Source organism: Vulpes lagopus, chromosome 6 (genome assembly GCF_018345385.1).
Source record: "Vulpes lagopus strain Blue_001 chromosome 6, ASM1834538v1, whole genome shotgun sequence".
Classification (NCBI taxonomy): domain Eukaryota; kingdom Metazoa; phylum Chordata; class Mammalia; order Carnivora; family Canidae; genus Vulpes; species Vulpes lagopus.
In genome coordinates, this window is record NC_054829.1 from 99296762 (window position 1) to 99322372 (window position 25611).

General features: G+C 35.5%; 1 protein-coding gene across 2 annotated transcripts in view; it reads left to right on the forward strand.

The window, feature by feature from the left end:
- Positions 1 to 25611, forward strand: part of BANK1 (B cell scaffold protein with ankyrin repeats 1) — a 294852-nt gene that overhangs the window by 56075 nt on the left and 213166 nt on the right. For both annotated transcript variants that reach the window (XM_041760292.1, XM_041760293.1), the window contains exon 3: positions 20082 to 20236. In XM_041760292.1, coding sequence (XP_041616226.1) covers positions 20082 to 20236 — 155 coding nt within the window. The remainder of the gene's footprint in view (positions 1 to 20081; positions 20237 to 25611) is intronic.

The following is a 25611-nucleotide window of genomic DNA, read 5'->3' on the forward strand; positions in this document are numbered from 1 at the left end:
TCTAATTAGAGTGTTTTTAAAATTGTCAGAGACTAGGATGAAAACCTGAGGTAACAATAACTAGAATGAGCTTTGCAGAGGTCAGGGCTGTCATAAGCAGTGAATCTTCTTCCCTGTCATCTATGTTTTCAATTGTGGGGAGATGTTAAGGTTTCATAAGGCACCTCTACATTCTAAACTTAGTAAGAGCATTAGGATTTGACGTATTTTGTGTCTCAAGCCCTGCATCTTGATTTACATTTATAAACTTGAAATATGTTTTATTTGAATACAATATTATGCAGTTCTTCCATTCCACTTATCTTTCTCATGCTGGATGAGCTTTAGAACATTTTCCTGTCTGAAACAGTATAACACTATTTTTAAAAAATATAACTTTTAAAATAAATAGGTTTCTGAAATTTTCCATTTGAAACATTTCCTGTTTTATCCAGAATGTATTCTTCTAATTTTAGATATCACATTTCAAAATTGCAAACAAAAAATTTTACCCACTTTTCCTGATCTACCATCTTCAGAGTATGTGTATGTCCTTCATTGATCTTATTTTATTATAGTAAGATTTGTTTTTATGTTTCCTTATCACTATTATTTCCCTATTTTGTACTTTTTATGATAAATATTCTATCATATTAACTGACTCAATAACATAAAATGGTACCCATAGTGCCTTCTTCATCAGAATATTAATCATACCAAATTGCATTATGCACTTAGACACTTTCTTTGTATCAGTCTTTTGATCACCAGGATGTATTTTCACATTGTTAATTGAAACATTAGAATCAAGTATTTATTGTTTTCCCCTTTATTGTTATATTTATATATTAATGCATTTTTCCCATAATTCTGAAGGCATCTGGACATTAGGAATACTTATTCCATAACCTAGAAAATTCATATTTTCTGTCTAATATGCTTCTTTACTTACTATGTTAGTATGATACCTGTATTATTTATTTTTCTTCTTTACTCAATTTTGAATGATTTTCTTTTAAAATATATGTATTTTCTATAAAGATCCTTTGTTTGCAATAATGGTTTTAGCCAATTGACATTTATGGAGTTTCTACCATGTGGCTGATCTTCTACCATGTTACCTGATATTGAGGTAGAAACAAGATTACAAGTTGCAACTATCAAGAGCTCACTGTGTAATGAAAGAGATAGGAGAATAAATAATATATAAGTGATATGATCTATGACACTTTCTAATGTATTACATCCTAAGAGCTACTATTACCAGGAAGTTGGGAAAGGTCTTCTACTGGGAGTAACCATTGATGGGTGTGTTGAAAACTAATTAGGAGGAGAAACAGGACTAGGTACAAAAGGCAAAAAGAAAAGAGCCTATTGTGAAAGAATGAAAGATTATGGTTATATTTGGAGACTGGAAAGGAGATTGGAATGGCTGCAAAGGGAGTAAAGAATTTTCACAGAAAAAGCAAACAAAGTGGGTCATTAGGGCTCCCCTTAGCTCTTAACAGAATCAAGTTGGCTGTTGATATCAGCTTACTAGTATTGGGAGGGGCCAGATGTATGTGGATCACCAACGGGTGTTTCCCTTTAGTGGAAAGTATAGCTCTGTTGGCCAAGAGAGCAGTGTTTGGAAATCAAAGAGTTTTGCTCCAACTCTGTGATCTATGACAATTTATTTACCCTTTTAAAAACCCAATTCTTCTTCAGTAAAATCAGAAAACAATAGTATGCATTTCTTAGGAAATGTAAGGATCCAAGGAAATTATGTATATAAATCTCTACCTAAGGTATTTCAGACTTAATCCAAAATCAATGCATGTCGGTTCTTCCTTTTACCCAAACCCAAAAAGACTTCCTTTAGGGTCTTATTTGTCAACAAAGTGATCCTTCCCTCAAAAAAACTTTTTGGGTGTAACTGTAAAATTTCTTTCTCATTTTAACATATCTCACAGAATAAATGAGGAAAAAAGCAAAACCTAATTCTGCCCCAAAGGTGGGTAGATTCAGTTTTTATACTTTTTCTTCAAGTGTAAGAAGAGTCATGCTTATATATAATATTTCTGGGAAAGTGGAAGTTTCACTCAGAAAGCTGCTTTTACATGTAAGCAGGCGATTTCAAAGTCATTTTGTCTGGTCACATGAAAAGATGAAACTAAAAACTATAACACATCCTAAAATTATTTACATATAGCAAAGAAATTTTTTATTTGATTTGGAAGTGAAAATAATGTCCTCAGATCCAGAGTCTCTGCTACTTTATGGAAATAGTCTTAAATATACCAGATTAAAATGTCACTTATTATTTAAAATGTGTTAAATGCTGGTAAACCTTCTTCTAAAACATAGCAAAGAAAGTTTGTCATCAAAATTCAAGTTATACTCTTAGATAATTGTAAAGAATTTGAAGATACTTGAAAGAAAAAAATCAGAAATGTATCCTTCTCCTTCAGATCCAATTTAGCTGAGAAGAATCATCATTACCTATTGATAATGATTCCACATGTTTGGCATTATAAAAAGAGTCATTTTATCTGGCAGCAAGAGTCAATCCAACAACACATAAACTGCTCCTGGGAATTCTTTGTAAAATAAAACTTTCTTGTGAGATAATTCAGGGAGCAATAAGACTGGTAAACATACACTCTCACACATAAACTGCCATTTCTATGTAAATTAGCTATCCTAACTGGAATATCAATTTAATGTCAAATGGAATACAGTCTTATGCTATCATAAGAATTAATGCCTTAGACATTTTCACTGGAGTTTTGCACCATATGTTGTTTTTAACAGCTCTGAAAATTTTGTGTCTTTGATTCTATCACATTGTCCCTGTGATAAATTGCCATATGCATGATTTCACTGTGCGGGGAGAGACAGTATAGTGTAGTGATTAGGAGCCTCTGAAATCTGACTAGCTAGCTTTCTCTTTGTCTTCCGCAATAACTGGCAGTGTGACCTTGGAAGACCTAACTCACTGCCTGGGCTTTCACAGCATCTACCACTGTCCGCCTTTTACTCAGGTATTGTTTGCCTCCCCCAAACCCATTAGATTGCAGTCTGGGAAGTAAGACTCACCTCAGCATCCTGCGTAACACTTAGCACATAGTTAGTGCTTCATAAATACTTGTTCAAAGAACAAATGAATTAATATGTAAAATGAGGATGATATCACCTACTTCATGGAGTTAGTACTAAGTGTGTTAATATATGCAAAGCACTAAAAACACTACTTAGCACATATTAAATGTTCAGTAGTTGTTAGGTGTTGGTAATAATCCTGAGGAAGTTTGTTTATAAAAATCATGGGTATTCATTTTAGATAAAATCTCTTTTTAAAACTCTCTTCCTTTGAGGCAATTAATTGAATTGATTATAACTTTTCACTTACTAAACACCATGACTAAAATTCCAGGTCTTTGACAGTAATTTATGACTGACCTTGCTACAATGGGAGAGGAAAAGTCAGGAGTTACATCAACTTGTTAAGACAGTATTTTCACTCACTGATGATGAAAGAGAAAGTCAGGTCCAGTGTCAAGGGCATGGAATTTGAAGTGAAGGTGATATTCTGATATTTTTTTCATGTTTTTATTATTTCATTTAATCTAATTCATGGAAGTTAAAAAAAAGCAATACTATTGACTTAAAATTAGATAATTCTAATGTATAATCTCTTACTCTTTCAGGGAAACTTCTTGGGCATTATAGAAGCATGTACCTTTCTCTTTCTAGTCTGTCTTTCTGGATCTTGTTCCTGTTCTTCTAATAGCTTCCCTCCTTTCTTTTTCAACTGTTGAGTCATTCTTCAAGTCTAGCTACTCCACAGGCTCATGCTTATGTCTGCTGAGCCACTGATGAAGTCAGATTAGACATAGTTTCCTTGCTCTTGCTTCCCTGTACTTAGGCTTCTGTATCTCCTGAAACCTAGCACACTGGAATCTGTAGCTATGTGTAAATACCTGTACCAAAGGCAGCAGCAAAACCAAAAGCATTATAATTGCCATTAAAATGGATGGTTCCCTTAGTTTCAAAGGTAAGACAATTCTATGTAGACCCATCACAAAGAGAGGCTGGTGCTTCTCTGCTCTTAATCAACTCCCTCTAGCCTCATCTTCTTCAAGCATTTCCAATTGAAATATATTAATTCATCTATTGCACAAATTATTATTGATCATTTGTTATGTATTCAACAATGAATAAGATAGTCAGTTCCTCAATCTCATGTAGATTAAAGAAAAGTGTGATAGGAGCATGGTTCCAGTGACTACAATGTTCTCCTCTCTCCTTTTCATTGTTTTATATTTAAGGCCCATTCTGAGAAGTTAGTCTGAATGCTTGATCTTCACAGTGGTCTTTATCTTAACGGCCAACATGTGGAACATTAGTATTCTTAGTTATGATACACATATGCACAGAGTAATATCTCTCTAGTTAAACTACTTAAAGTTTAAGAAGGAATAAACTAAACAGTTTTATAAACAATACTGAAATTTTATTCCTACACAAGGACAAGAGGATCTTCATCACTGAATTTGCAAAATTTAAGTTTTGAATTCACTATTGGCTTCTATTACTTTCTTCCTTGGTTAATTGTATCTACTTTTTTGCTTTTTTAACTCTGTTTGATACAAAATACTGTATCATCTGCACATTTTTAAAATGTAATATAAGAGGAGTAAAAGAGCCTGTCTAGCTGAAAAATTTATGGGTGAGGAACCATTTCTGATACAGAATTTTAAAACTCTCTGCAAATAGTTTTAAATGGTTGACATAAATTCAGTAATTCAGCATTGAACAGGGATTATATTTTTATTTGCATATTTAAAAAATACAATGTACGTGAAAATCTTGATTGCAAAGAGCCATTGGAATACAGATTGCAAAGAGCCATTGGAATACAGCCACGCCTTGTTTTACTGTGCTTTGCTTGTGTTTTTTACAAATTGAAGATTTGTGGCAACCCTGCATCAAGCAAGCTTATCAGCACCATTTTCCCAACACTTGCTGACTTTGTGTCTCAGCATCATATTTTGGTAATTCTCTCAATATTTCAAACTTTTTCATTATTTTCATGTTTATTATGATGATTGGTGATCGGTGATCTTTGAAGTTACTGTCATAATTTTTCTGTGGTGCCATGGACCACACCCATATAAGATGGTGAACTTAAATGGATGAATGTTATATGTGTTGTCTCTGATCCACCCACCAGCCTCCCCATCTCTCTCCCTCTCTTTGAGCCTTCCTATTCCTTGAGACAAAACCATCTTGAAATTAGGCCAGTTAGTAACCCTACAGTGGCCTCTAAGTGTTCAAGTAAAATGATCATTCATGAAATTGGTTACACTAAACAACAGATTTTTAATGTAGATGAAATTAACCTTTTATTAAAAGAAAATGCCATTTAGGACTTTCATAGTTAAAGAGGAGATGTCAATGCATGGCTTTAAAGTGTCACAGGGCAGGCTGACTCTTGTGTTAGGGGCTAATGCAGTGACTCTAAGTTGAAGCCAGTGCTCATTTTACCATTCTGAAAAGTCTATGGCCCTGAAGAATTATGTGAAATATACTCTTTCTGTGCTCTATAAATGGAGCAACAAAGCCTGGATGTCAGTACATCCGTCTACAACATAGTTACTGAATATTTTAAGCCCACTGTTGAGGCCTAGTTCTCAGAATAAAAGATTTTTTTCAAAATATGACTGCTCATTGACAATGCATTTAGTCATTCAGGAGCCCGATGGAGTAATACAATGAGATTAATGTTTTATTGTCTTTGAACAAAACATCCATTCTACAGCCCATAGGTCAAGTAGAAATTTTGATTTTAAAGTACTGTGATTTAAGAAATACATTTCTTAAGGCTACAGATGGATCTGAGCAAAGTTAATTGGAAATTCTCTAGAAGGGATCCATCATTCTAGATGCCATTAAGAACATTCATGATTCATGCAAATATCATATCATATTAACCAGAGTTTGGAATTTGATTCCACCATCATGGATGACTTTGAGGGCTTCAGGACTTCAGTGGAGGCAGTAACTGAAGATGTGATGGAAATAACAAGAAAACTAGAATTAGAAGAGGAGCCTGAAGGTGTGCCTGAATTGCTGCCATCTCATGATAAAATTTCAATGGATGAGGAGTTACTTGTTATGGATGAGCAAAGAAAGTAGTTTCTTGAGATGAAATCTACTTCTGGTGAAGATTGTTGCAGGTGACAACAAAGGATTTGGAGTATTACCTAAACTTAGGTGATAAAACAGCAGCAGGGTTTGCAAAAGAGTTCCAAATCCAATTTGGAAAAAGTTCTACTATAGATAAAATGCTATCAAGTACAATCACATGCTAGAGGGAAAACATTTGTGAACAGAGAAACCAATCGAGGTGTTAAACTTCATTGTTGTGTTATTTTAAGAAATTACCACGGTCACACAAGCCTTCAGCAACCACCACCCTGGTCAGTCAGCAGCCATCAATGTCAAGACAAGACCCTCCATCAGCAAAAAATTATGACCTGCTGAAGCACAGATAATGGTTAGTAATTTGCTAAAAATTTAACAAAAATTTTTAAATTAGGGTATATACTTTTTTTAGACATACTGTTACCACATACTTTATAGACTACAGTATAGTATAAACGTAACTTTTATATGCACTAGGAAACCAAAAAAATTATTTGACTTGTCTTTTTGCAATATTTGCGTTATTGCGGTGGTCTGGACTGAACCCACAGTATCTCCAAGGTATGCCTGTATAAAGCATTATTATTATATCTTGTAGTATAAACACATATAGGATTGTCTCATTTTACTTTTCAAAAATATGCATATATATTCTTCAAACAAAAGCTGAAAGGATATATCAAAAAGTTAGCTGTAGTTATCTCTAGGAATTGAAATTATACGTGACTTTATTTTCTTCTTTTTATTTGTGTGTTCTAAATTACATATAATGAATATTTATTACTTTTGTAAAAATACATAAGTTTGATTATGAAAAATGGAATTGCTGCTGTCCTCTTATCCAATAAAAATGATGAACAATTTTTTGATGTTCATTTTTATCTAGTGACTAGAAAAATAATATTTATGGGTTGAAAGTCTAGTGTATATTATAAAGAATGAAAAAGAAAATAACTTTTATTCCCACCTCTCAGAAATAAACAGTTAAGATAATGGGGATTTTTCTTGTCCTATTATATATATAAATATATATATGTAGAAATAATATATTCATTTATACATATACACTTACATATACACTTACATATATTTGTGGATATACATATGTATGTGCATATACTGTACACATATACATATCTAGGCTTTTTTATTCAAATAACATTATAACAAAAATTACCTCATGCTATTGCTCAGACTATATATTTTATGAATCTCTATTGAAATTAATCTGTTCTTTTTCTTAATTATAAGAAAAAAATAACAAAATAAACTGGAAAATTGCTGAATATGTCAAGATTGAGTGTGCATTATCATACCCTAGGTATTTCAATGGAATATTGTTTAAAACAACAAAAAAATCTTTCCTCTATTCATGAATTATATGTCCCGTGTATAATTTAATACTAAGGGTTGGTATGATCAATTCATACAAACATTTTTCTTGTAGCTTGATTTTGAAAATATAGCAACCAAATAGATTGAAAACCTTCGATGTTATTCATTAAAGGTAATAATTGAAAGTCTGATGGTCAGTTTTGTTTGCAATCTTATTCAACAGATCTTGACTTTATTTCATTCTAGACAAGCTGCTTAAAGTAGTTATCTTGATACATGTTGAACTTCTTCAGAAAGGATATAGGGTTTGTTTCATTATCTGGCCTTTTAATTCATTTAGCTCAGCGCTTCATATATCCAGATATAGGAGATAATGTTGATAGAATGATGATATTGAAACTGCCTTAGCAACTCTCAGAAAACATAACAATGAAAATGTAGTGGCTCAGCAGTTTAGCACCTGCCTTTGGCCCAGGGCGTGATCCTGGAGACCAAGGATCGAGTCCCACGTCGGGCTCCCTGCACGGAGTCTGCTTCTCCCTCTGCTGTGTCTCTGCCTCTCTCTCTCTCTCTCTCTCTCTGTCTCTCATGAATAAATATAAATAAAATCTTAAAAAAAAAAAGGAAAAGAGGCAAATAGTGCTTTCTAAGCTATGGTGATTTTCTCTAGCTTTGTTCAGTTCCTATTTTTAGAGTTATACCTACTGAATCACAGATGTACCTTTTTCAGACAGTCAGGCATAGAATGTAATAGATAAATTAACTGGCCTTGAGATTCAAGACACTACCACCACCACCCCCCCCCCAACACACACACACACAGCTGGTAATAAAAGGTAGGCATGGATTTATTCAATCATTAAATCAGGAAACAATTACTTATAGCACCTAGTCTGTGAAAGGCCCTTTTGTATGTACTGGAGACATTGAGGTGAAAGAAAAAAAAGCTAATTGCCTTATCGCAAAAGCTTGACTTCTAGATGGATGGACAAGAGACAAGGAAACATGAATACATGATATCATTTCAGTTAATGGTTTATGCTATGATAATGTAATGAAAAGGTCTCATACTCAGGTATTAATTGTTACTGCACATTGCTTCTCAAACTTCATTGTGCATTCAGATCAATGGGGATCCTTTTAAGAAGCATATTCTGTTTTAGCAGGTCCAGGGCAGCAGGCTAGGAGTTTGCATTTCTTAACAGGCTACTGGTCTGAAGACCACACTCTGAGTTGCAAGGTATAGTATCATTTCTGTGCACCAAGTTTGACTAAGAGGTCAGTAGGAAACGGCCCCTTAAAGGAAGAGTGGGTAGTGGCTGGTGGGTTAGGAAAAGGGAAGGGAAAGGATAGAAAAAAGGAGAAAATATAATAAACAAAATGGGATGGAAATGCAGGTAAAAATGGAACATACAGGCCACCAAAGAAACCATCTCCTTACATATGCTTTGCCTCAGAACTATCCTTGCATGTTGTGAACTAAAATTAAAAAGCTAAAGTGTCTAGAGTCAGAGACTCAAGTATAAAGGTACATTCATGCTAACGTTTGAGAGAGTTTGAGCTAGTAGTTTGTGAAATTAGAGTGCCAAGAAATAAATGGACATTTAAAACAAAGTAGATTTATCTTCTTATAGGAAACCAACATTTGCTTGGCTATGTTAAGTATATTTATTTTTTATGTATTTGGTAGTAAGGTGTTTTATTATTATCTTATTATTTTTGTTCTGAAGGTAGCATTGAATGAAATATTTCTTATGTCCATTATAATGGGCAACATACAACAAAGATTGTTTAAGAATGAGGGGTGCCGGGGATCCCTGGGTGGCTCAGCAGTTTGGCGCCTGCCTTCGGCCCAGGGCGTGGTCCTGGAGGCCCGGGATTGAGTCCCGCAACAGGCTCCCTGCATGGAGCCTGCTTCTCCCTCTGCCTATGTCTCTGTTTCTATCTCTCTCTCTCTCTGCATCTCTCATGAATAAATAAATAAAATCTTAAAAAAAAAAGAATGAGGGGTGCCTGGGTGGCCCAGTTGGTTAAGCCTCTGCCTTCAGCTCAGGTCATGGTCCTAGGATCCTGGGATCTAGCTCAGCGTGAAGTCTACTTCTCTCTCTCCTTCTGTCCCCCTGCTCAGTTTCTCTCTCTCACTCACTCTCTCTCAATTAAAAATAATTTTTTTAAAAAAGGTTGTTTAAGAATGCTAGTGACTAGACCAAGATGTTGGCAAAAATTACATCTCTTTTTACAGTACATTTATGTTTTTAATCTCTTGGGAAAATTATGTGTTTACTTACCTGAATAGTGGACAGTATTGCATTCTTAGTTATGAACATTAAAACTCCAGAGAGGCATGCTAGGTTTTGTACTTCTTTAGGCACACTTAATAAAATCAGCAGTATTGCGATTATAGAGTCATTTACCAAGATGATAAATTTGACAAAAACAATGATGTTCAGTTATTGAAATTACAGGGAAATATTATAGGTTTTTCTAAATAATAGTTGGATTATAAATTGAGAAAGATTGATGTAAAATATTTTGAAAATATAAAATGTTTGTATTTATTTTGCTACAAGAAATCAGAAAAAAGAGAAGGAAACTAAAATTGAATGTCTGTTTAAGGCCTAACACATCATACATATTATTAAATGTAGTGAAAACAGTCCAACAAGAAAGGTACTATTTATCCTGTTAAGTAATTAAGGACACCGAAGAGTACATATAGTACCTTTCCCAAGGTTACATGAGAGGACAGAGGCTTTTATTAGCAGTAGGTATATTTCTCCTAGATTAATTTTTGTTATTGTCATTGTTTCTAAATCATTTGTGATGAAAAAATGAAACTTTGATTTTGTCAGTTAACTATTTTCAGGTTTGAAGAGTCTTTGGGCATTGAGGAATAGCCATTTTTTTTCAAATCAACATAACAAAAGCAATTCAAATATGATAGAAATAAAAGATTCCACTTTTTTCAGTCTTCACCTAGTTTTATTGATTATCTGAAAACCTGTCCTCTTGCCAAATGAGGATTTAATCAATAGACAAATAAATATAAACAAAATTTTTAAAATTTAAGCTAAAAATTATCTGTTTTGAAAAAGGATTATTAAAGGGTGTCTGTTTTGAAAAGCATATGGCAAGCTTTAAAAATTACATATAGGGGCACTGAGTGGCTCAGTCAGCTAAGTATCCAACTCTTGGTTTTGGCTCAGGTCATGATCTCAGGATTCTGGGATGGAGCCCCGTGGTTGGACTCTGTACTCAGCAGGGAATCTACGTGATATTCTCTCTCCCACTCCCTATGCCCCTCCACTCCTCTTTTCTCCTCTTTGTGAATTAATAATAAATAAACCTTTTTAAGAAAATTACATATATATACCTATTTTTGTGACTTAATTCATAAAGGAAAATTTATTTTCTAGAGCTTTACTATTTAACAAAGTTTTTCTAAGTTTACAATGCATTTTTTATGGTTATTAAGAAAAATAAAATTACCTTGCTTAAGGTATCTGTGATTATTTTTGCCTAATATTAAATTTGTTTTATTTTATTTTAAAAGATATTATTTATTTATTTATGAGAGACCCAGAGAGAGAGAGAGAGAGGCAAAGACATAGGCAGAGAGAGAAGGAGGCTCCATGCAGGGAGCCCGATGTGGGACTCAATCCTGGGACTCTAGGTTCATGCCCTGAGCAGAGAGCCGCTGAGCCACTCAGAAGTCTCATTAAATTCATTTTATTATTTATTTATTTATTTATTTATTTATTTATTATGAAATATTTTATTTATTTATTCATGAGAGACACAGAGGGAGAGAGGCAGAGACACAACACAGGCAAAGGAAGAAGCAGGCTCCACGCAGGGAGCCCGATGTGGGACTCTATCTCAGGTCTCCAGGATCAGGCCCTGTGCTGAAGGCAGTGCTAAACTTCTGTGCCACCCAGGCTGCCCTAAATTCATTTTAAAAGAGGAGATTCATCTTTATTCTAGATATATCTTTTAGAATTGCTTAGATCATTTTAATATAGAGATGATTAGTGAAAAGCTGATTCATTTCACATACTAAGTACACAGCAGTGCTTCCTACCCTTTTTTGTCATGACCTATAAAGTAAATAAGCTTTTCTGTTGTTTCATTTACGTGTCTTGAGGAGGGGTAAAGAAACATGCTCGGTCTAAAATCTTGATCAGTTTATTTTATTCATCAATTATTCTTGATCATTCAAGTCGTTCAATTACTTGAGGAATGTATATTGTTCAATCTGTAAAACAAATACATTTTCATTATAGAAAACCAAACTATATATTATGTATATTAGATGTTATTAATATTATTAGTAATATATATAATGAAATTACCCATAACCCTACCAGTCAGAAATAACCGCTCTTGATATTAATGGAATATATATATATATATATATATATATATATATATATATATATATATATCTCCAATGTATTCTTAGGCATTCAGGAATAAGTCTTGAATCCCTACCACATAGTTCTGTATATGTATACTTTCTTTAAAAGACTTTATTATTTTTTAGAGCATTTCTATGTTTACATCAAAACTGAGAGGGAGACAGAGATATCTCGTATACTCCCTGCACCCCACCCCTACAAGATGCATAGCTACCACTATTATCAACATCACTCACCAGAATGATACGGTTTTTACCATTTAAGGATGGATCTACATTGACACATAGTTACCTAAAGTTCGTAGTTTACTTTAGGGTATAATCTTGGCATTGTATCATCTAGGTGTTTGGACAAATATATAATGACACCTACCTTTCACTATGATGGCATACAGAGTATTTTCACTGTCCAAAAAATCTTACGTGTTTCGCCTATTCATGACCTCACCTTACCCCAGGCCCTGGCGACTCCTGATCTTTTTATTATCTGTATAGTTTTACTTTTTCCAGAATGTCATGCAGTTGGTATAATTCCAGAATGTATAATTTGGTATAATTATACCATGCAGTTGGTATAATTTCCAGAATGTCATGCAGTTGGTATAATAATATGTAGTCTTTTCAAACTGGCTTCATTCACTCAGTAATATGCATTAATGTTCTTCCATGTCTTTTCATTGCTTGATCATTTAATTTCAGCTTTAAATAATATTTCTTTGTCTGGATGTACCACAGTTTATCTGTTCATCTTCTGAAGGACATCTCGATCGCTCCCAAGTTTTGGCGATTATGAATAAAGCTGTGCTATAAACATCCAGTGCAGGTTTTTATGTTCACATAAGGTTTCAACTGATTTGGGTAAATGCCAGGGAGCATGATGACTGAATTACATGGTAAGACTATGTTTAATGTTGTCAGAAACAACCAAATTATTTTCAAAAATGGCTTACCGTCAATGTGTGAGAGTTTATGTTTCTCCAAAGTCTCACTAACATTTGATATTGGCAGTGTTCAGATTTTGGCTGTTCTAATGAACAGATGTGTACTGTTAATTGTATGTTTTTTAAATTTTGCATTTACCTGATGACATGTGATGTGAAGCATCTTTTCATATGTCTGATTGCCACCTGTACATCTTCTTTGGTGACGTTAAAGCTGTTAAAGTTTTTGGCTGATCTTTTAATGTATTTGGTAATTTTCTTATTGTTGAGTTTAAGAGTTTTTTTTGTATATTTTGCAGAACAGTCCTTTATTAGATATGTCTTTTGCAAATATTTTCTCCCAGTGCATCCCTTATCTTCTAATTCTCTATATACTATCTTTTGCAGAGTTTTTTTTTTCCTTTTTAATGCAGTCCAGCTTATGGATAATTTATTTAATGGATCATGTCTTTTGTGTTGTATCTGAAAAGGCATCACTATACTTAAAGTCATCTAAGTTTTCTCCTATGTTATCTAGGAGTTTTATAGTTTTGCATTATACATTTAGGTCTGTGATCCATTCTGAGTTAGTTTTTGTGAAGGTTGTAATGTCTGTACGTTGATGTATTTTTTTGCCTGTAGATTTCCAATTATTCCAGCACCACTTTTTTTTTCCAACACCACTTTTTAAAGAGACTGCTATTGCTCCATTGTATTGCCTTTGCTCATTAGTCAAAGATTCATTGATTGTTTTTATGTGACTCTGTTTCTCAGCTGAGCTCTCTATTTTGTTTTAATCATCTATTTGCCTGTTCTTTTGCCAAGACCACACTATCTTCATTACTGTAGCTTTATAGTAAGTGTTGATGTTGGATAGTGTCAGTCTTCCAACTTTGTTCTTTGATATTGAGTTGGCTATCATGGGTCCTTTGCTCTCCATGCAAACTTTAGTATCAGTTTGCCCATATCTGATTCTGATTGGGATGGTATTGAATCTATAGACTAAATTGGAAAAAAATTGACATCTTGACAATATTGGGTCTTTCTATCTATAAACATAGTGTATCTCTCCATTTTTTTAGTTCTTATTTGATTTTGTTCATCAGAGTTTTGTAGTTTTCATCATTTAGCTAGCTCTTGTTCATATTTTGTTAAATTTATACCCAGGTATTTCATTTTGAGGGTACTAATGTAAATGACATTGAATTTTTTTAAAATTTCATTTGTTAGTATAAAGAAAAACAATTATTTTTTTTTGCATATGAACCATATATCTTACAACATTGTATAATTGCTTATTAGTTCCAGGAATTTGTCAGTGCTTTTGAATTTACAGCATAGACAATCAAATTTCTCCCAATAAAGACAATTTTATGTCTTCCTTCCCAATCTGTTTTTTTTTTCAATTTCATTGATTTCTACTCTAATTCTTTTCTTCTGCTTTCCTTGTATTTAATTTGATTTTCATTTTTTAGTTTCAAAAGACAGAAACTTGAATTTTATTTTAGATCTTCTCTTCTAATATATGCACTCAATACTGTAAATTTTCTTCTGAACACCACTTTCCCTGCATTTCACACATTTTGGTAAGTTGTACTTTCATTTTCATTCTAATTAAAAATATTTTTGTAATTTCTTTTGAGATTTATTTTTGACCTATGTATTATTTAGAAGTGTGTTTAAACTCCACATATCTGGGGATTTTCCAGTTATCTTTCTGTTATTTATTTCTAGTTTAATCATTGTAGTCTGAGAGCAGACACTGTATATGCCTTATTTCTTTTAAATTTGTCAAAATGTGTCTTATGGCCCAGAATGTGGTCTGTCTTGGTGAATGTGTCTTGTAAAATATTTTTCCTGAGAAAAATATGCATTCTGCTGTTGTTGGATGAATTAGGATATAGGTATTAATTATATGCAGTTTATTGGTGGTGTTATTGAGTTCAGTTACATCCTTACTGATTTTCTGCCTGTTGGATCTATTTCTGAGACAAAAGTATTGAATTCTATAACCATGATAGTGGATTCATCTGTTTCTACTTGCAGTTCTATCAATTTTTGCCTCAAACCATTTGATGCTCTGTTGTTAGGCCCATGCACATTAAGAATTAAGCCTTCCTGGAGAATTGACTCCTTATCATTATATCATGTCTTTTTTATCCCTGATAACTTTCCTTACTTTGAAGTCTGCTCTGTCTGAGACTAATATAGCTATTTCTCCTTTCCTTTGATTAGTATTAATATTCTATTTTTTCTCTATCCATTTACTTTTAATCATTATATATCTTTATATTTAAAGTGGATTTCTTGTATACAACATATAGTTGGGTCTCATTTTCTGATCTACTCTGACAATCTCTGTCTTTTTTATTGGTGCATTTAAACCATTGGTATTCAAAGTGATTACTGATATAGCTGGATTTATACCTACCATAATCATTACTGGTATTTTTTTCCCTTGTTCTGTGCCTTTACTCATATTTTGTCTTCCATTCTTCATCTGTCTTTTGTGATTTTAACTGAGCATTTTATATGATTCCATTTCTTCTCCTTTCTTAGTATATCAATTTTTTTTCAGTTTTTAATTGGTTTTCCTAGAGTTTACTATCTACATTTATAGCTAATTCAAGTACACTTTCAAATTACACTGTACACTTCAAAGATAGTATCATTACCTTATAATAACATAATAATCCTAATTCTTCCCTTCCATCCTTTGTATCATTGCTGTCATTCGTTTCATTTGTACACATAAACATATATATTCAAATACACCATTGTTATTGTTATTTTGGACAAATTGTTGTCTGTTAAATCAATTACAAATAAGAAAAATAAATGTTTTTATTTTACCTTTTTTTAATGCAGAGCAGAGATTCTGACCTATATTATTTCCTTCTTTTTTTAAAAATTTATTTATATATTCATGAGAGACACAGAGAGAGAGAGAGAGAGAGAGAGAGAGAGGCAGAGACACAGGCAGAGGGAGAAGCAGGCTCCATGCAGGTAGCCTGACGTGGGACTTGATCTGGGGTCTCCAGGATCATGCCTTGGGCCGAAGTGGTGCTAAACCACTGAGCCACCTGGGTTGCCCTATTTCCTTCTTTCTAAAAAACTTCTTTTAAATTTTCTTGCAGGCAGGTCTTCTAACAACAAATTATCCCAATATTTGATTATCCAAGAAAGTCTTTATTTCTCTTTCACCTTTAAAAATTAATTTCAGAGCATGCAGAATTTTGTATTTGTTGTTTCTCTTACACTTTAAAGATATCACTCTACTTTCTTCTTACACATGGTTTCTAAGGAGAAGTGAAATATCATTCTTGTTTTTGTTTTTCTATAGGCAAGTGTTTTTTTTTCTCTAGGTTCCTTTAGGATTTTTTTTTTAATCTTTGATTTTCTGCAGTTTAAAGAAGATATCCTTTTAGAATTTTTCTATTTGGTGTTCTCTGAGCTGCCTAGATCCATGATTTGATATCTGACATTAATTTGGAGAAACTCTCAGTTATTATTCTTTGAAATATTTCTTCTGTTCCTTTTTTTCTCTTCTACTTCTGGTTTTCCCATTACATGTATGTCACACCTTTGTAATTGTCCCACAGTCCTTGGGTATTCTGTTCTATTTTTTGTTTTTGATTTTGGTGATTCTTTTAATTTATTTTTTTCCTGCTTACTTTTCAGTTTTCAAAGATTTTATTGATGTATTCTCTAGTTCAGAGATTCTTTCCTCAGTCATGTCCAGTCTACTAATAAACCCATCAAAGGCATTCTTCATTTCTGTAAGTGTTTTTAATCTCTAGCATTTCTTTTTGGTTCTTTTGTAGGAGCTCCATTACTCTGCTTATATTGCCCATCTGTCATGCATGGTATCTACTTTATACATTAGAGCTCTTAGCATATTAATCAGAGTTGTTTTAAATTCCCAGTCTGATAATTCCAACATCCTTGCCATATCTGGTTCTAATACTTACTCTGTCTTGTCAAATTTTGTTTTTTGCTTTTTGATATGCCTTCTAATTTTCTCAATAAACATAATGCACTAAGTAATAAAAGGAACTGTAAATAGGCCTTTGGTAATGTGGTAATGAGTTATGGGGTTGGGGAAGCTTTCTAGAGAGAGCCCTATGATTAGGTCTCAGTCATTTAATGAACCTATACCTCTGGACATGAACTTCACAAGAGTTCCCTAGGTTTTTTCCTCCCCTTATGTGGAACAAGACGGCTACAGGGGGCTATTGTTGGGTAAACTCTCTTCCCCCACTTTGACTCTTGATAATACCCCAATAGGTTAGGCTGTCACTAACCAGTATGCCCTGAAGACAAACCTTTCTTAGAACAGAGTGCTCTGCAGTATTTCAAAATGGTTTCTTTCTCCCTCTCTCTGCCAGAGCAAGAGGGGAATTTTCTCCAGTATTTTGTGTGGGAATCTAGTCAAGCTCCTGGAGGTAAATTTCAAAATAATGTGGAACCCCTCCTTTGGCTGGTTTCTCCTGCAGTTCTTAATGCTCAAATTTGCCTACATGGAACATCCAGCAATTCCTCAATTATAATTGAGGTTTCCCTACCCTGTCACAGGTTCCTAGCATGTTTTCCCTCCTGACTCTTTATAAGTTGAGACTCCCTGTTATTTTCCTGTCTCTCCAATTTGGGGACAGCAATTTGTGTTATGTACACCCCTTTCTTAAGGATCAAAGAAAAGTTGTTGATTTGTCAGTCTATTCAGCTTTTTGTTAGAAGTGGTGATTTCCAAAGTTCCTAATATGTGGAACCTGAAACCAGAAGTCTTATACTTTTTATTTTACTAAATAAAATGGAACCTACTAAATTGATAATTTTGTAACTTGAATTTTTTCAATTATATTATAAACTTGTTCTTTAATGGTAAACACTTTGATGGAGTTTTTATTGGTGAAAGTATCTTTTTCATAGTGCATGTTTTTATCTAGTCCTTTATTGCTTAGACTGCTTCCAATTTTCTGCATTATAAACAGTACTTCTGTGAACATTCATGAATAAATCTTTGTGTACAGTCATGATTATATCCTTAGGGTAAATAAAATAGCTCTTCTTAACCTAATGCCACAGAAGAATTAGCAGAAAACATCTAGATACTGTTATAGTAGAATAAGTTCCACGTCCTTCTACAGTGATTAAATAAAATTAGTTTCCTTGTTCTTTCATCAATTCACAAAATGATGGAGCCAGCTCTCACAATCTCTCATTGTTTGGTGCTTGCATGTGCATGTGTGTGTGTGTGTGAAGGGGGGCGGAGGGGGGGCAGAGAGAGAGAGAGAGAGAGAGAGAGAGAGAAAGACAGAGAGAGGAAATGAAACTGCTTTTGAAAGTAGTTTAAATTGTTAGAGAAATAAAGGCTATTTTTCATTTCATTTTATAGAAGAATAGTAGTTGGAAGAATCTGGAAATCCCAGGTATTTTTGTGCTTTTATTCTGCAACTTTTATAAGACAGAAGAAAAAAAATACCCACTGTCCTTAGATGTGGCATGGAGATAGCTCTTCTCCAGGGGGCATCTTTTTTGTTATTCAGCTTTACTGATAGAATTACCTATATGAAACTGGTAACTTCATTTTATTTTTTTAGATAAAATAGCAAAATTCTAGCTGCTTCCATCTATATTGCCTTTGACTCTTCTTGCTTTTCATCCTGTCAGTGTCCTTTTGTGACACACTAGGAACACACTTATACTTGAACCATTTGGATTTTTTTGCTAGCCAATGAAGGAAAGGCACACCATAGAGAACCATGGGCCATCTCAGTAAAAGTATTAGAAAAGACTTACTATAGGATTTAGGCTTATTGTTAAGGGATTTGAGGGAGTTTTTAAGAAAGCAGGGCTTTGCTATAGTTTGCTTGCTTCCAAAAAGCAGTTGTAATTTTATGATCTGGTTTATTAATGACTTTTATCCAAAATAGGATGACAAGCTATCCCACAGTGCTTCAGACTGAGGGGTTCTTGGGACACAACATGTTCCCTGCCCAAACCAGGAAAATCCCTGGCACTCAAGGGTAGGTTACTCTATCTAGAGGATAAACAAAATGAAAAGAGGCTAAGGCTGAAATTGGTAAAGTAGTAGTAGCTACTGACAGGAGCTAGGATTTGGGATGTTTGGTTATTTTTGAAATTTTGGCAATGTTCATATTTTTGTGTGGATTCAGACATGACTATAAAGTAGTCTCATCTCTGACTTGATTCATGATGGTAACACAGTGGCCATGCCTGATGTTGCTTTTACGAGGAGAACACCACGCCAGCTCCCAGTAACACAAAGATTTTTACACAGAGTCAGGGCAGTTTGTAGCTGTCAGGGGCTATTTTCCTTTTTTTCAGTTCTCTTCTTTGTGGATTTGAGGGATACTTTTGGAGTTGACCTAAGAGTTTACCATGTGATCTAGTTGTTAGACTTGGTTTCAGCCACATTAGTCTGCACCCTAATGCTTGAAATGCTTGAAGCTTGAGATGCTTCAAGCTTTGAAACATTGAGTTATGAAACAATTATCCATCACCCTTAATACAACCTTTTTTCTTCAATAGATAAAAACATTTTAACCATTGAGACCAAATGTTAAATTACTAAATGTTAAAACAAAAAGAAATCAAATATTCTTTCCCCTTGAGATTCAAAATTCACATTAGCATATTTCACTGCTCTTAGTAATACTGCCATAAAGAATCCTATGTTATTTGATATAGAACAAACATATTTTCACAGAACATATTAACATTTGGATGAATATTAATATCTCACTATTAAACAAGTGTTGTATATAAATACTAGTTTATTTAGCAATGTTTCCCAGTTGTGCTATTTGTTTTTAAAATTTAGAAATATATTTAAAGAGTAAATAAGTATTTTGGTTTAAAATAAAATAAATTTTCTTAATGGTGGTAGTTGAAAAGAGATAGTTTCATCTTTTTCAGGTTTGTTAATTTAATATTAAGAAAAATCTTAAATGGTAGTTGGATTTTTTGGGAGAGAAACTTTAAACTATTAAATGAATATATGTAGTTGGTGTAGTTTAGTCACTAAGGTCTTAATACAAGTTAAATTGTGAAGCATTATATTAATTATTAACATCCAGCTATCTTAAACTCAGTTTGATTGTCTCATATTTTAATTAAATTAATTGTTTATCAATTAGTCTTTATAACAATATTAGAAACAGTATGATCTTAGCTATTTATAATCATGATATAGTTCACATTCACAAACTTTTCTCTAGGTTCTGAGGACTACCTTCAGGTAAATATTCCAACAGACCTAGGAGTGGAATGTTCCAAGGAAATAATTAAGAGAAAAGAAACTGAAGAATTATCAATAGCATCAAGAGGCACCATACCACTGGCAGTGGTGCTTCCTGCTGAAATTCCATGTGAGGTCAGTAAGATACCTTGTTATTTAAATGGCTGGCTCTATTGTTTTCATAAATATTGCTTTTCACTAGAATGTAAGCTCTAACATAGCAGGGCCTTTTGTTTACTTTCTTCATGGCTCTGTCCTCAGAATCCAGAACAATACCTGGCAACTAGTAGGCATTTGATTAACATTTGTTGAATAATTTAATATTAGAGAATATATGAAAGCTTAATTTTATCAGGTATTATTTGACATGTTGCCAAAAGATATATAGTTGCTATACATTATATATATATAACTTATATATATATATATATATATATATATATATATATATATATATATCAAGTTACTATAAAAAAGTTGGATTCATATTAACCAGATCAAAGATTTTATTTTTATAAATGGAAACATTCCTGAGTAGAATTTGAAAATACGTATATTCTGGGTCACCAATTTTTCAATTCTTAAACAGGTAGTAAAGGCCTACATTATTAAGTGGAAATATGAGCTAACAGAGCTGTTTCTTTTAGGAATAAAAATGTAATGTAGCAGGGGATGGAGTGTGGGTTTCTGAGAAGATGATTATATGAAAACAGATCTTCCTCCTAAGTCTTCATTGTAATGAACTATTAAAATAAGCTCGGGAAGGGGAGGGGCAAGATGGCGGCAGAGCAGGGTCTCCAGGTCACCTGTCCTCAACAAATTACCTAGAAAACCATCCAATCATCCTGAAAATCTACGAATTCGGCCTGAGATTTAAAGAGAGACCAGCTGGAACGCTACAGTGAGAAGAGTTCGCGCTTCTATCAAGGTAGGAAGACGGGGTAAAAGAAATAAAGGAACAAAAGGCCTCCAGGGGGAGGGGCCCCGAGGAGCCGGGCTGAGGCCGGGGCGAGTGTCCCCAGGACAGGAGAGCCCCGTCCCGGAGGAGCAGGAGCTGCACCAACCTTCCCCGCGGAAAGGGGCTCCCCGGGAATTGGAGCAGGATCCCCAGAAAGGCGGGGACGCCCTCGGGCTCCCTGGGACAGTAACAGAGGAACTGCGCCCCGGGGAGATGCACCGAGCTCCCTAAGGGCTGCAGCGCTCGGCGGGACCCGGAGCAGCTCGGAGGGGCTCGGGCGGCGGCTCCGCGGAGGGGGCTGCGCGGCTCCGGGAGCAGCTCAGCGGCGGCGGCTCGGGCGGAGGAAGAAGCTCCGCGCGGAGGGGGCTGCGCGGCTCCGGGAACAGCTCGGAGGGGCTCGGGCGGCGGCTCCGCGGAGGGGGCTGCGGGGCGGGAGCGCGAATCCAACAGCGCAGGCCCCGGAGCACAGGGCGCCGGGACACAGCCCAGGATCCGGCCTCCCCCGGGACAGGCAGAGGCCGGGAGGGCCCAGGACAGCAAGGACGCTCCTGCCTGGAACTGAGCAGATCAGCGGCCCCGCCCCGGAGCCCCCAGGCCCTGCAGAAGGAGAGCCCCGGAGCTACTGCGGGGGCTGACTCCAGGGTCCCAGAGCTGCCCCCGCCACTGTGGCTTCCTCCCGGGGCCTCACGGGGTGAACAACCCCCACCGAGCCCTGCACCAGGCAGGGGCAGAGCAGCTCCCCCAAGTGCTGACACCTGAGAATCAGCACAGCAGGCCCCTCCCCCAGAAGACCAGCGAGACGGACCAGTTCCAAGGGAAGTCAAGGGACTTAAACTACACAGAATCGGAAGATACTCTCCCGTGTTTTTTTGTGTGTTTTTGTTTTTGTTTTTGTTTTTGTTTTGTTTTGTTTTGTGCTTTTTTTTCTCTCTCTTTCTTCTTGATTTCTGATTGCTTCCCCCACCCCCCCTTTTTTTTTCTTTTTTCTCCTTTCTTTCTTTTTCTTTCTTTTTCTTCTCTTTTCCCCCCCTTTTTTTCTTCTTTCTCTTTTTTCTTTTTCTCTTTTCTTTCCTTCTCTCTCCTTTTCTCCTTTTCCCAATACAACTTGTTTTTGGCCACTCTGCACTGAGCAAAATGACTAGAAGGAAAACCTCACCTCAAAAAAAAGAATCAGAAACAGCCCACTCTCCCACAGAGTTACAAAATATGGATTACAATTCAATGTCAGAAAGCCAATTCAGAAGCACTATTTTACAGCTACTGGGGGCTCTAGAAAAAACCATAAAGGACTCAAGAGACTTCATGACTGCAGAATTTAGATCCAATCAGGCAGAAATTAAAAATCAATTAAATGAGATGCAATCCAAGCTAGAAGTCCTAATGACGAGGGTTAACGAGGTGGAAGAACGAGTGAGTGACATAGAAGACAAGTTGATGGCAAAGAGGGAAACTGAGGAAAAAAGAGACAAGCAATTAAAAGATCATGAGGATAGATTAAGGGAAATAAATGACAGCCTGAGGAAGAAAAACCTACGTTTAATTGGGGTTCCTGAGGGCGCCGAAAGGGACAGAGGGCCAGAATATGTATTTGAACAAATCCTAGCTGAAAACTTTCCTAACCTGGGAAGGGAAACAGGCATTCAGATCCAGGAAATAGAGAGATCCCCCCCTAAAATCAACAAAAACCGTTCAACACCTCGACATTTAATAGTGAAGCTTGCAAATTCCAAAGATAAGGAGAAGATCCTTAAAGCAGCAAGAGAAAAAAAGTCCCTGACTTTTATGGGGAGGAATATTAGGGTAACAGCAGACCTCTCCACAGAGACCTGGCAGGCCAGAAAGGGCTGGCAGGATATTTTCAGGGTCCTAAATGAGAAGAACATGCAACCAAGAAGACCTTATCCAGCAAGGCTCCCATTCAAAATGGAAGGAGAGATAAAGAGCTTCCAAGACAGGCAGGAAATGAAAGAATATGTAACCTCCAAACCGGCTCTACAAGAAATTTTAAGGGGGACTCTTAAAGTTCCCCTTTAAGAAGAAGTTCAGTGGAACAATCCACAAAAACAAGGACTGAATAGATATGATGACACTAAACTCATATCTATCAATAGTAACTCTGAACGTGAATGGGCTTAATGACCCCATCAAAAGGCGCAGGGTTTCAGACTGGATAAAAAAGCAGGACCCATCTATTTGCTGTCTACAAGAGACTCATTTTAGACAGAAGGACACCTACAACCTGAAAATAAAAGGTTGGAGAACCATTTACCATTCAAATGGTCCTCAAAAGAAAGCAGGGGTTGCCATCCTTGTATCAGATAAATTAAAATTTACCCCAAAGACTATAGTGAGAGATGAAGAGGGACACTATCTCATACTCAAAGGATCTATCCAACAAGAGGACTTAACAATCCTCAATATATATGCCCCGAATGTGGGAGCTGCCAAATATTTAAACCAATTAATAACCAAACTCAAGAAATACCTTGATAATAATACACTTATACTTGGTGACTTCAATCTAGCTCTTTCTACCCTGGATAGGTCTTCTAAGCACAACATCTCCAAAGAAACGAGAGCTTTAAATGATACACTGGACCAGATGGATTTCACAGATATCTACAGAACTCTACATCCAAACTCAACTGAATACACATTCTTCTCAAGTGCACATGGAACTTTCTCAAGAATAGACCACATACTGGGTCACAAATCGGGTCTGAACCGATACCAAAAGATCGGGATAGTCCCCTGTATATTCTCAGACCATAATGCCTTGAAATTAGAACTTAATCACAACAAGAAGTATGGAAGGACCACAAACACGTGGAGGTTAAGGACCATCCTGCTAAAAGATGAAAAGGTCAACCAGGAAATTAAGGAAGAATTAAAAAGATTCATGGAAACTAATGAGAATGAAGATACAACCGTTCAAAATCTTTGGGATGCAGCAAAAGCAGTCCTGAGGGGGAAATACATCGCAATACAAGCATCCATTCAAAAACTGGAAAGATCTCAAATTCAAAAGCTCACCTTACACATAAAGGAACTAGAGAAAAAGCAACAAATAGACCCCACCCCAAGCAGAAGAAGAGAGTTAATTAAAATTCGAGCAGAACTCAATGATATCGAGACCAAAAGAACTGTGGAACAGATCAACAGAACCAGGAGTTGGTTCTTTGAAAGAATTAATAAGATAGATAAACCATTAGCCAACCTTATTAAAAAGAAGAGAGAGAAGACTCAAATTAATAAAATCATGAATGAGAAAGGAGAGATCACTACCAACACCAAGGAAATACAAACGATTTTAAAAACATATTATGAACAGCTGTACGCCAATAAATTAGGAAATCTAGAAGAAATGGATGCATTCCTGGAAAGCCACAAACTACCAAAACTGGAGCAGGAAGAAATAGAAAACCTGAACAGGCCAATAACCAGGGAGGAAATTGAAGCAGTCATCAAAAACCTCCCAAGACACAAGAGTCCAGGGCCAGATGGCTTCCCAGGGGAATTCTATCAAACGTTTAAAGAAGAAATCATACCTATTCTACTAAAGCTGTTTGGAAAGATAGAAAGAGATGGAGTACTTCCAAATTCATTCTATGAGGCCAGCATCACCTTAATTCCGAAACCAGACAAAGACCCCACCAAAAAGGAGAATTACAGACCAATATCCCTGATGAACATGGATGCAAAAATTCTCAACAAGATACTAGCCAATAGGATCCAACAACACATTAAGAAAATTATTCACCATGACCAAGTAGGATTTATCCCCGGGACACAAGGCTGGTTCAACACTCGTAAAACCATCAATGTGATTCATCATATCAGCAAGAGAAAAACCAAGAACCATATGATACTCTCATTAGATGCAGAGAAAGCATTTGACAAAATACAGCATCCATTCCTGATCAAAACCCTTCAGAGTGTTGGGATAGAGGGAACATTCCTCGACATCTTAAAAGCCATCTACGAAAAGCCCACAGCAAATATCATTCTCAATGGGGAAGCACTAGGAGCCTTTCCCCTAAGATCAGGAACAAGACAGGGATGTCCACTCTCACCACTGCTGTTCAACATAGTTCTGGAAGTCCTCGCCTCAGCAATCAGACAACAAAAAGACATTAAAGGCATTCAAATTGGCAAAGAAGAAGTCAAACTCTCCCTCTTCGCCGATGACATGATACTCTACATAGAAAACCCAAAAGCCTCCACCCCAAGATTGCTACAACTCATACAGCAACTTGGTAGCGTGGCAGGATACAAAATCAATGCCCAGAAATCAATGGCATTTCTATACACTAACAATGAGACTGAAGAAAGAGAAATTAAGGAGTCAATCCCATTTACAATTGCACCCAAAAGCATAAGATACCTAGGAATAAACCTAACCAAAGAGGTAAAAGATCTATACCCTAAAAACTATAGAACACTTCTGAAAGAAATTGAGGAAGACACAAAGAGATGGAAAAATATTCCATGCTCATGGATTGGCAGAATTAATATTGTAAAAATGTCAATGTTACCCAGGGCAATTTATACG